This window comes from Pan troglodytes, chromosome 16 (assembly GCF_028858775.2).
Source record: "Pan troglodytes isolate AG18354 chromosome 16, NHGRI_mPanTro3-v2.0_pri, whole genome shotgun sequence".
NCBI classification, from domain to species: Eukaryota; Metazoa; Chordata; class Mammalia; order Primates; family Hominidae; genus Pan; species Pan troglodytes.
Genome location: NC_072414.2, coordinates 57617285 through 57630505, shown reverse-complemented (window position 1 = coordinate 57630505; position 13221 = coordinate 57617285). Strand labels below are relative to the sequence as shown.

Below are 13221 nucleotides of genomic sequence, written 5' to 3'. Positions count from 1 at the left end.
CCAAATCTGTGCAGAGCACATGGTACTCACAGCCTAACTGCAGGTTAATGCCTTCATTTTACAGGGAGGGACAGAGGCAGGGAAGTGGGATGTGGATACCCAAGGACCTTAGCCTCCATGTTCTTTGTTGCCCTCTCTTGGTGAGTCCCCTGTCTTGGTCTCTACCCTCTTTTCCAGACTGTCTGACTTTTACTACTTTCCTCTGCTTATTATCTCTTCCCACTCCCTCCTCACTGCCTCTAGGATTTTCAGGTCCCAGTTCTTCTCCAGCTGCAGGAGGGAAGGAGTGGATGGGGCAAACCACAAAGGTCTGGAGAGGCCTTGCTTACCTTCCCTCAGGGGGTCCAGGCTGTGGAGCATGAGCTGGTAGATGGTGCTGCGGATGGTGCTGTTGTGCAGAGAGGTCGAGCTGCTCCCTCGGGTCAGCAAGGACGGGAGCTGAGCAAGAGGAGAGCCGCACAGGCCTCAGTGGGCCCCTGTCCAAGCCAGGGGAGGAACCACACGAGGGCATCACTAACCTTGCCTCTTTCCCATAAAGATCAGGGAGAAAGCACAGATGCCTTATCCTGACCTCCCCTCTTCCTCCACCTCCAACCAGGAGAGTTACACTACTTTCTTTCTCAGCCTCCCCTCAGCTCTTCCAGGACTATTTTGTTTTAGGTACTGAATAATTTCCCAACGTCTCCACAGGGAGCAACCTGGTGTATTAGGAATATCACGTTACGAAGGGTTTGCACATCCCTGCAAGTACACCCTCAGAAACACTCCCTCACCCACACACCACACAGACAGACCCACTGCACATGGCTACAGCCCTTTACAGTCCACAAAGAGCATTATCACGTTTTATCATTGCCCCACTCCCAGAGACAAGCAAAGCTATGATCCCCATCCATGGAAAGGGAAAGGAAAACTCAAAGAAGCTAGGTGCCTAAGCCAAGGTCATGCGGGAAGTAAATGAAAGAGTCAGACTGGTATCCAGGTCTTCTGTGGTCTTCTGATTCCCAGTTTTCAGTTTTGTTTTGTTTTGTTTTCTGCCCATGTGCTCAGAGACCCTCACAGGTACACACATACACACACATCTATACTGTACAGACACAGATGTGACACTTATTCATAGTGACACATATAGAAATATCATCTGATTTACAATGGAACATGCAAAGACAACGCTTCCACACTTGCTGAGTCCTCCCTCCCTTCTCTTCTTCCTCCCTCCTTTCTTCCCCCTCATCCCTCTGATCTGAACTCTTCTGCCATCTAGTGGTTGTGGTGACACTACTTCACCACAAGTCAGAGATTTTCTTTGGATGGGGGAGGTTCTTTAGGTTCAAGTTCGGAACTCCTTTCAAAGTTCCCCATAATTCTTTCCAGATACTTCATAGGCTATAAACAGCTAAGACACAGTTTTTCAGAAACCTCAGACTCCTGTCCTCTCCAGTTCCCCTGCTATCTTTCTCTTAGTTCTGGGGCATTCCAAAGCCATAGGTAATCCGGCTTTTATATCAATCATACAATGTTGGGCTGTACATTAGGACTTGAATTCATCTAGTTCAAACAGTCATTTTACAGATGCAGAATCTGAAGCTCAAGGTCACACAGCAAGCTAATGGCAGAGAGGACTGTAACATTCCAGACTTAGCTCCCAAACTAGCACCTCCTCAAAGGCCATCTGGAGGTGAGAGTTCTCAGAAAAAGAGCCCTCTCTTCCCTTGCCTCACCCTGGCAGCACTCCCAGGAGCTTCCTAGCCTGAGCACAGCCAGGGTCCCCAGCACAGGGCCACAATACCCTGGGCCTGTGACCATCCACTGAGACCCTGCAGTGTCCCCACTGGGCAGACTCCATACGGCACCCACCTTCAGCTTCTTGTTATCCTGTAGCTCATCCACCGCAATGGCCCCATCGCCCGGCTGCAAACAGGGAGGGGAGTCACGAGATGTTGTGGCGAGACCCTCACTTTCTCCCTACATCCCCCCTACATCCCTTTCTCCACGGAAGTCCTCAGGTTGAAATACAGAAACACACTCCGAAATAACCTGGTCTCAGAAAATGTTTCAACATGTTCCATCCCTCCAGTCTGACCTTCTATAATCTGGCTTCAGCCTGCAATGCAGTACCCCCAGTCGAATCTGTCCACTCACCATAGTCCAGTGGCACCAACTGTCTTTGGGTTTCTGAAATGTGCCATCCTCTTCACCCACCTCAAAACCCTCATCACAGGGCCCCTCGCCCCCTGTCCGTAATGCTCTTTCCCTCCTCAGGCTTCTGGTCTCCACTTAAGTGTCACCTTCCTTTGGGAAGCCATGTATAATTCTTTTATAGACCCCTGTTCTTTTCCTTCACTGCACTTTCCCCAATTTATTTGTGGAAATAAGTTGACTGCCCCACTAGCATCTTGAAGGTAGACTATTTTATTCACCACTGTGTGGCCAGCATGAGAACACTGCCCAGCACTTAGCAAGAGCTCAATATTTATTAAATGAATGAATAAATGAAAATCAACGGTCCTCTAAATACACTTAATCTATTCTAAGTCTTGTTCCCTTGTTCATGCCTTTTTCTCCTGCCTAAAATGCCATCTCCATTCCTTTCTGCCTACTCAAATCTTATCCATTCTTTATAAAATTCAGGGTGAATTCTTGTATGAAGCTTTCCCAAATGCCCCTTCCATGCCCCCTCCCACCCTCCCTTCAGCTCATTACAATACCTCTCTCCTGGAAAGCTGTATAACAGTGAACACATTCTGTGATACTAAAATCAGCTGTGTGCTCAGGTAAGTGCTAGTGTTTTGGGAAAGCTATGGGGCAACCAGCTGGGAAGTGGGACAGCCCTAGACAATCCAAGATGAAGAAGCATTAAGCCTGTGTATTTACTGTCTGAACCACTAGCTTGCCACTTTACACTCACAGTCTTGTAATATCATTTGAACTTTTTTTTAAAAAAAAGCACTTTAACTTTTCACTGCATGAATTGTCTACCAGCTACATGTAGACTCTACCTTTTTTTTTCTTTTTTTGCCACGCAATGAACTTACAGTTATCTGTTTCCCTCCCTTGTGGCAGTGTCTTACTGAGAACAGGAGGTGCTCAGTAAAGGTGAGCTGAATGAGTAGACACTCCCAAATGAGTGACCTTCAGTGCTTTTGGGATTACTATTATTATTATTATTATTATTTTGAGACAGAGCGCTGGAGTGCAGTGGTGCAATATCGCCTCACTGCAACCTCCCCCTCCTGGGTTCAAGCGATTCTCCTGCCTCAGCCTCCCAAGTAGCTGGGATTACAGGTGTTTGCCACCATATCCGGCTAAATTTTGTATTTTTAGTAGAGATGGGGTTTCACCATGTTGGCCAGGCTGGTCTCGAACTCCTGACCTCAGTTGATCCACCCGCCTCAGCCTCCCAAACTGCTGGGATTACAGGCATGAGCCACTGCGCTCAGCCTTATTATTTTTTTAGACAGAGTTTTGCTCTGTTGCCCAGGCTGGAGTGGAGTAGCACAATCATGGCTCATTGTGGCCTCGACCTCCTGGGCTCAAGCCATCTTCCCACCTCAGCCTCCCAAGTAGCTGGGACTACAGGTGTGTACTACGACACCTGGCTAGTTTTTGTATTTTTTGTAGAGATGGGATTTCACCATGTTGCCCAAGCTGGTCTCAAACTGTGCCCAAGTGACTCACCCACCTCTGCCTTCCGAAATGCTGGTATTACAGGTGTGAGTGACTGGCTACGTTTTTTTGTTTTTTGTAGAGACTGGGTCTCTTTATGTTGTCCAACCTGGTCTCGAACTACTGGGGTCAAGCAGTCCTCCTGCTTCACCTCCACAAAGTGATGGGATCACAGGTGTGAGCCAGCACATCCAGCCTTTAGTGTTATCTTTAAGCAGCAGGATCACAAATAGCTGCCCTCAGCAATCGTCTTTACCTTCTCATTGCTTCCCTCACCCCACCAACCTCCATAGCTAAACCAGAACTGAACTTGCTACACTCCCTTCTTTGTTCAGCTCAGAAAATATAGAAAATAGTGCTTGATCTAGGGCCACTCAGCCATCCCTCCAACTTATTCATTCATGCAGTTCTTATTTACTGAGAACCTGCTATACTATTTACATGGTGCTATTCTGGTGGCTTCAGGGATACAAAGATGCTTAGGACGTGGATTCTGTGTCCAGAAAGAAATTGAGGCCAATGATAATACAGATGCATGACAAAGAAGAATGTGGTTCCTGAAATAAAAGGCACAGATAGGTGCTATGCTGTGATGGGCAAGGAAGCTTTCTGAAATAGGTAGAATTTGAGTAAGCTTTGAAGGATTGGGAGAGGTTTGAATGCTTGGATACACATTGCTAAATGAATGAATGAACATAAAAATGAATGAAACAGAGTATAAATAACCAATCTGCATATGAAGGGGGCACTGTGCATTTTAAGAAATCCCCCCAACTCTTTTGTGACACACCTATAAGTTTACTGGGATTTAAGAGGCTACAGCACTGAACCCATTGGCCCAGCCATCTCACTATTTCTCACATCCAACCCTCACCCAAAGAGTTCTTTCTTTCTTTTTCTTTTTTTCTTTTCTTTTTTTTTTTTTTTTTTTTTTTTGGAGACAGAGTCTCACTCTGTTGCCAGGCTGGAGTGCAGTGGCACGATCTCGGCTCACTGCAACCTCCGCCTCCCGGGTTCAAGCGATTCTCCTGCCTCAGCCTCCCGAGTAGCTGGGACTACAGGTGTGCACCACCAGGCCCAGCTAATTTTTGTGTTTTTAGTAGAGACTGGGTTTCACCATATTGGCCGGGATGATCTTGATCTCCTGACCTTGTGATCCACCCGCCTCGGCCTCCCAGAGTGCTTGGCCAGGCGTGAGCCACTGCGCCTGGCCAAGAGTTCTCTTTAGAGGCAAAGAACTGTGAGGGTCCCGTCTACACTCTACGGTGGATGGTTCTGTACACCGAGGGGTAGGAGAGACTGATCTTTGCCCCATGGTGCACACCCCTAATGGTTTCTCTGCCATTCAGATTTATTCAAGCCAAAATACCTTTCTAAGGATTCATTGTTCATGGCTAATTTCAGCATGCATTTCTAACTTTCTGAAGCCTTTCATATCCATTTTCTTATTTGATACGACCAACTCTGTGAAATAGACAACACTCATATTATTGTAGCTATTTTGCTAGATTAGAAAACTGAGATGCAGAATGATTCCATCACTTACCCACACTCACAAAGATGGTGACAGAACCCTGTCTTCTCTTTTTTTCTTTCTTTTTTTTCTTTTTGTTTAGCACCCTGATCTTATCTTCATTCAGTTTTTTCTTTTTCTCTTTTTTTTTTTTTTTTTTTTGGTGCTTTTGATTTGGTTTTACTAAATCCCATTTATTTTCCCAAGCATAAATAAGGAAATGAGGTCAAATCTATATTCCCTAGTGGCTCTATTTCATATTTCGACATTTCAGGCAAATGGACATGAATGTTTGTCAACATTTGGGTGTGGCTGATGAGTCCATTTATGAGTAACAGCACTGGAAAGTAGGTGCTTTCTGAACATGCCCTTTTCACAAACACATTCACCTCTCACATCACAACATTCTCCCTGCTCTTTCTTCAGCCCAGTTACCCCCACCTTCTTCTCCTTACAACAGTTAGCAAGAGGCTGAGGTAACAGAAGAGGATGTCTTCATGCCTCTTGCTGAGGATGAGCAATGGGATCCTTTGCAGCTGTTTATAGGAACTTCAGGTGGCAAACCATGGTAGCCCCTAGCGGGCTTGTCCTCCTGACCTCCATTTGCTATTTCCCACTGATACAGCAATTCCTCTTCTCAACCATCCATAACACATTTCCTGAACCACACGTTAGTCTTAAATTTTTTTTTAACATTCATTCAACAAATATTTATTGAATCCCTTGTCCGAGCCCTGCCTTCACTCAGCTTCTCTCAGGTAGAGGACACTTCACTTTAGCCCTTCACTGAATACAGTATTGCATCCCAATCCACTCCATTTGTCTATCCTGGAAACCCAGAAGTCTACCCAAATTCCTCCCTCTCCCTCACAGCCCACACCCAATTAGCTGTCAGACCTCTTTCCTGAGAGTTCTCACATTTCGCCTTGTCTCTGCACTCTCCTGCCTACAGTCCTGCACAGGCTCCTGACTTCTGATCTGTTTCTCTTCCAGCACATTTGCCACCCCTCAGCCAGAGTGGGTTTCTGAGCAAAGCACATCATGTCCCTCCCAACACACTGGGAGCCCCACTGTCACCCAGTAAGAGTCTAAACTTCTTAACTTAGCACAGCCTCCTGCTTACTTGCAGTCCAGTATTGTCCAATAGAAATATAATGCAAGCCATATATGTAATTTTAATTTTTTAGTAGCCACATTTTTTAAAAGTGAAAGAAACAAGTGAAGTTAATTTTTTTATTTTTTGAGACGGAGTCTCACTCTGTCACCCAGGCTGGAGTGCAGTGGCAAGATCTTGGCTCACCACAACCTCTGCCTCCTGGGTTTAAGCGATTCTCCTGCCTCAGCCTCCTGAGTAGCTGGGATTACAGGCGCCTGCCACCACATCCGGCTAATTTTTGTATTTTTAGTAGAGACGAGGTTTCACCATGTTGACCAGGCTTCTCTCAAACTCCTGACCTCAGATGATCCACCCACCTCAGCCTCCCAAAGTGCTGGAATTACAGGCATGAGGCACTGTGCCCTGCTGTGAAATTAATTTTAATAATACACTCTAACCTGATATGCCTGAAATATAATTTCAACATGTAATTAATATTACAAATATTGGGGTGTTTTACATCCATTTTTTCAGACTAAGCCTTTGAAACCCAGTGTATATATTAAACTCAGCACATCATGAATCGGACTAGCCGCCTTTCCAGGGCTCAACAGCTGTATGCAGCTGGTGGCTACAGTCTCTTATTGCCCTCTCATTTCTCTGGTTTTTGCACATGGCTACGAGACTCCCTAGCCCTTGTATAGTCAGTGAATTCCTGCTTGTCCTTCAAGATTCAGCTAAGTATCCCCTCCCCTAGGAAGCCTTCCCTGACCCTCTGGTGTGTTGAGATGTCGGCCCTCTGCAGTACTAAATCCCTCAGCACTTACCTATACCATTACACATGATAGTGTAAACTACTGCTTTACTTATCTGTCTTTCCCACTGAGAAGGATTTACCATGGAGATGATGAAGCTTAAGCTTCAGGGCTCGTCACTCTCCTACACAAATCCCTTCCAAGGCTTGCACCTAATTTTGTGGCAACAGTTTTATATTCTTTTTCTTAGTGAGTATCAGGCCCCACAAAACCTAGATTAACTCCACCTCCTCCATTAGACTAAGCTCCTTGAGAGCTGGAACTGTGCTTTATTTATCACCATATGCCAGACCTACCACAGGCCTCATACAAAGATGTTCAATGAATGTTTGCTCAATGAATGTTGGGGTTCTTGAGGGATTACTTCCAGACTATCTGTCTTTCAGAGTAGCATCAGCCAGTTCTTGATTTTAATTACCATACATTTGTTGGCGATTCACAATTTTCTGTTTCCAGCCCAGACTTTGTTCCTGGGCTTCAGACTCATTTGTGCCACTGCCTCCCAGATACACCCACTTGGAAGTGACCTAAGCACCCAAACTCACTATTCCAAAGTGGGAACTCTTGAGTCTCCCTAAACTTATTCTTCTTTCTCAGTGGATGCCACTACCATCCACCCTGCTGCTCAAGCCAAAAAGATCAGCATCATCCTTGATTTTCCTGATTCTCTCACCCTCCATATCCACTTCACACCAAGTCCAGATGATTCTGTCTTAAAACATTCACAAATACATATACATATAAACAGCCCACAACAGCCTCCTAACTGGACTCCCTGCTTCCACTCTTGCACACCTACAATTCATTCTCTACTCAGCAGCTAGGGAGGACTCTCATTACTTCATTCCCTTGTTGAGCTTGAAATAAAATCCAGGCTGGGCGCGATGGCTTACACCTGTAATCCCAGAACTTTGGGAGGCCGAGGCAGGCAGATCACAAGGTCAAGAGATCGAGACCATCCTGGCCAACATGGTGAAACCCCATCTCTACTAAAAATACAAAAATTAGCTGGGTGTGGTGGTGTGTGCCTGTAGTCCCAGGCACTTGAGAGGCTGAGGCAGGAGAATCACTTGAACCTGGGACGCGGAGGTTGCAGTGAGCTGAGATCGCGCCACCACTCCAGCCTAGCAACAGAGCGAGACTCTGTCTCAAAAATAAAAATAAAATAAAATCCAAACTCTGTATCTGATGCACAGGGCCCTGCATGGAGTATTAGGCTGGTACAAAAGTAATCGCGGTTTTTGCCATTAAAAGCGAAACTAATGACAAAAACCACAATTACTTTTGCACCAAACTAATAGCTCCCACCCTCTTCTCCAGTGGTATTCTGTACCCCTCTCCCTATTACTCACTAACAACACTGGCCTTTATTCTTTCCTCTAATGTGCCAAGCTCTCTTTTCCAGCTCTGAGCTTTTGCAAATGCTGTTCCCTCTTCCAGGAATTCTTGTCACTGGCCATGGGGTGGTTTCCCTTCTCATTCTGCAGATCTCTACTTGAAATTCTCCTCCAAGAGACCTCCTACACTCTCCCTCACTAAAGGGGGCCCACTATTTTTTACAATCACTCTCTATCACATGCCCTGTTTATTTCCTTTACAGTACTTGTCATATGCTGAAATTAACATCTTAGTTTATTTTACTTGTTTTTCATCCATATGTCCACTCCCCCACACTAAAAAAAATTCTGTTGGTTGCATATTTCCAATTAATTCAGGTGGCAGAGCATCTAGAAATTATGCTGTTCTTTGTAGAACACCATGAATATCTAATTTCATATTGAATCCCATCATATGCACTAGGAGAAAATATTACTGGGTTGTATGAATGCATGTAAAATCTCAACTACAAGCTTACACATATCCATGAAAACAACAAACTGTTAAACTAGATGTGATCAGATGTTTGAGTTTTTCTGTTAATATTTGTTTGTTTCTTATGCATTCATTTTGTCATCTGCTGGCACCCACTAGCAGGTGAACATTGAAAGCTTTTTTTTTTTTAATATTGTGGTTAGGTTTTAGTTTTGTTTTGAGACAGAGTCTTGCTCTGTTGCCCAGGCCGGAGTGCAGTGGCATGATCTCAGCTCACTGCAACCTCCGCCTGCTGGGTTCCAGCAATTCTCCTGCCTCAGCCTCCCGAGAAACTGCAATTACAGGTGCGTGCCACCACGCCTGGCAAATTTTTGTATTTTTAGTAGAGATGAGGATTCACCATGTTGGCCAGGCTGATCTTGAACTCCTGACCTCAAGTGATCCACCCACCTCGGCCTCCCAAAGTGCTGGGATTACAGGCGTGAGCCACCGCACCTGGCCAAAAGATTAAGAAAATTTTATGAAGAGAAACCCTAAAATTGAGCATTCAACTCTTACCATCTTTTCCTGACAATTAGAGGGAAACTGATTATTATTCAAAGAGTCGAAGAAGGGAACCCCTCAGCCCAGGCTACGGTGGGCCCTTTGGCAGCACAGTGAGTTCCCTGGAGTCTAGTGTAGGCAGGACCCACAGAGGCAGGGGAGGTTCTCGGCGGCTGCTTCCTGCACACAGCCCCTTGCCTCCAAAGCAGGTAGCTGGCTCTATAGGTCACTGATAGAAGCCCTTAGGATAAATGCCAACCCTGATAAGAAAAGGGAGGACCAGCCCCTAAACAGGCAGCAGGTTTGTCTGCTTGAGGTCTTGTTGATTGGTTTAATTTTTAAAATCCTGCCAGGGACCAGGTGTGGTGGTGGCTCACACCTGTAATCCCAGCACTTTGGGAGGTCAAGGTGAGAGGATTGCTTGAAGCCAGGAGTTTGAGACCAGCCTGAGTAACATAGTGAGATGCACCTCCATATCCTCCCCCTCCCCACCTTCTCTACAAAAAGTTTTTTAAATTAGCTGGGTGTGGTGGCATGCACATGTAGTCCCAACTACTCAGGAGGCTGAGGAGGGAGATTGCCTGAGTCTGGGAGGTCAAGGCTGTAGTGAGTCGTGCTTGAGCCACTGCACTCCAGCCTGGGTGACAGAGCAATACCTCATCTCAAAAATAAATAAAAAAGTCCTTCCAGGACGAAAATAGCCCCCAGTGCATTTAGGAGAGAATGGCAGACTTTTCCCCAGGAGTATTCTCGAGGGAAGAGTGTGGGTACGGAGCTTCCAAAGGAGCCCCAACTAGGCTCTTTTCTCTGCTTTGCATCCCTTTTTGCCATTGGCTTTCCACAGGACTGTCTTGCTAATCATACACCTCATGTAGATGGCTGGTGCTTCCTGGCTAATCTAGTCAAGTATAAAGAAGGGCCCCTGCTGTCCTTCAAATACCAATAATGCTTTTCAGCCAGCCTAGCGCCTCTGCTTTGCTGTCTGTTGGCTTTCTGTGACTATGCATGGTCAAGGCAGGTCAGAGATTTATCATTTTTGGCCAGAACAAATACACTGAGAGCTTCAAAACCAAGTATACTTGAAAACTAAGTTTCAGAGAGACAGCCTGTGTTCAGAGTTAGACTGTGTTGATAACTATGCAAACATTTACCATTTCCTTACTGGGGTCATAAAAGGCATCCTCAAACCAATATATGTCAATCTGACAATGTTGTCCAAAATATTTTTAGCTTTGAATTTTTTTCAGCCAGTATCAAAAGTGAGACTCTAAAATACTTACTATATGTCTATGTCAAATACTAAGTCCTTTATTTTTTTCTGGAAATATTCTTAAGTAAATTCTGATTAGAATCACTCCTAAAACACCTTTATCCTGATTCTAGATACTCAGGGCAGAATAAACAGTAAAGTGAAAGATGCTCCAGCTCAGAAACTCAACAGCTATCAGGTGGGTGAATATCCAGTAATAAAATGGATTGTTCTCCGCTGATTGTATGTTTCCAAGTTGCTCAGGAAGAAGAATACCTGCAAGTATGTTGCTCTTACTAAAATACCACGTGGCCATTCCAATTAGTTTATTTATTATCTGTAGCTGCTTTCACACTACAAGGACAGAGTTCAGTAGCTTTGAGACTATATGGTTTGCAAATCCTAAAATATTTACTGTCTGGCCCTTTACCGAAAAAGTTTGCCAACTTCTACATAGCTCATCCATTCACTTTACAGATGAGCAACCTAAGTCCTGTTTGAAAAGCAAAGTGGCTTTGTAGCACTTTGCACAGGGTTCACTTCATTGCAGTTAATTTTCTCTAGGCTTGTCCCTTCTACTGGATACAATCTTTTTATTTCCCACAGTGGCTTTCATTTAACTTAATAATAATGGTTTGTTGTATTGCATTGACTTGCCCAGGGAAACAGGAATAGTCAGCAATGGAACCTGGCTTAAAACCCAGATATCGTGATTCATGATCAATGGTAAGGATCACCAAGTAGCTGTGTAACTTTGGCTGAGTAATTATCCTCTCTGAGCTTCAGTTTCCTCACCTGCAAGATGAAGGTAATCTATTCCTTGTATGGTTTTATGAGAAATGTTAAGACAATGTATGTATGGAATAGGCTCTCCGTAAGCATGGATTCTCAACCCCTGACTCCTTTGTCTCACTAAACTAGAGTTCTGGAACTTTTAGGATTACCTGAGGAAACTGAACTAAATACTTATGGAACTTCTTCTAAGAACAAGACACTGGGCTTGGCCCTTTAGGAGGCACAAAAATTATTTCCCCATTTAGTGGCAGTGATAAGCCTGATGTGACCAGACTTATGATCTGGTTAAAGGGAAATAAGCATCCTTGAAGGAGTGATGACATTTAAAAAATGCTAAAGGGGCCAGGTGTGGTGGTTCATGACTGTAACTTCAGCAGTTTGGGAAGCTGAGGCGGGAGGATCACTTAAGACCAGGAGTTTGAGACCAGCCTGGGCAACATGGTGAGGTCCCCAACTCTAGCTGGGCATGGTAGCACATGCCTATAGTCCCAGCTACTAGGGAGGCTGAGGTGGGGATTGCTTGAGCCCAGGAGTTCTAGGCTGCAGTGAGCTATGAGTGCACCAGTGCACTCCAGCCTGGGCAACAGAACAAGACCCTGTCTCTTTAAAAAAATTCATACTGGATCTATTTCAACAAATAAGAACAGAGATGTAATCATCACTGTGCTTACTAGTTGGCAAGGAGTTGCTACTAAAGCCCTTGAAGAGTCCCTTCAGTAGGTTATGTATTCTCTTTTGAAATGATGATTATGCTTCATTTGTCCTGCAAGCTTTGCTTTGATGGTCAGAGTTTGTAGAGTCTAAATAAAAGCAGAATTACTATGAGGGACTAGGAAGCAAGTCAGAGGCACTTTGGAAACTGCTGGCCTGTTGTACACCAAAGCATTAGGCATTTTCTTCAGAGGAGAATACCAGGACTTCATGGCCACCCCTGAGAACTTAGCGAGGCCTGCCCTAAGACCTGCATTAGGAGGGAGGTTCCTGTTTCCTTGTATTAAATTCTGTAATGCTCTAAGCCTCTCTTTCTTTTTGAAGCCTTTGGCTTCATGGAGGACAGTCTGGTGGGAAATAGCACTGAATGGGGAGTTAGGAGACTGGGTTCCTGTTCCAGTTCTGATACCTGCTGGCTATATGACCCTGGGCAGGATATTTCCTTTTTTGGATCATCTGCAAATGACACAATAGAAGCTCAGTTGACCAGATCAGACAAATAACCATTGCATTGGGTCCTGACAGAACTGAACTCACTTGGACACAGACATTATCATAGAATGTTAGAGTTAGGACCTTTCAGTGATTAGTTGGACTCTGTCATTTCTCCTAGAGAGGGCAAAGGACCTGTCTATGGTCACACAATTCATTAGAGGCAGAATCAGATTAGAACCCAGGTTTCCTGGCTCTCTATTCCGTGCTTTGGCCAGAACAACATGTTATCTAAAAAGTCTAAAGGAAGTGCATTTAATCTCCCTTGCCTCAAATATCTCACAGACACGTTGCTGAGTTTGGTCTCCATTCTGCTCACTCATCAAAACTGCTCTGGATTAAGTAGCTAAGTCCTTCCACTCTGCATGCAAAATTCTGCTCACACCAGCGGCTTCTCTGAGACCTGGAATAGGCAGGCTGTGAGCCAACCCTTACCCAAACTCACCCTTTAGGAGCAGGAGAGAAGTGGGGTCCGTGTTCCCTAAGGTACCCTCACTTTAGAGTCTCAAGGAACAAAAAACTTGGAATG

At 44.9% G+C, this 13221-nt stretch overlaps 1 protein-coding gene across 7 annotated transcripts in view; it reads right to left on the bottom strand.

Annotated features, from left to right (window-relative positions):
* SLC24A1 (solute carrier family 24 member 1) overlaps nt 1-13221 on the bottom strand; it is a 45252-nt gene that overhangs the window by 16384 nt on the left and 15647 nt on the right. For 4 of the 7 annotated variants that reach the window (XM_009429375.4, XM_054667693.2, XM_016928387.3 and 1 more), the window contains 2 exons: nt 1858-1911; nt 330-438 (listed from right to left, as the gene is read on the bottom strand). In XM_009429375.4, coding sequence (XP_009427650.1) covers nt 330-438; nt 1858-1911 — 163 coding nt within the window. The remainder of the gene's footprint in view (nt 1-329; nt 439-1857; nt 1912-13221) is intronic. The other 3 variants (XM_009429378.4, XM_063795181.1, XM_054667695.2) reach the window with 1 other exon arrangement.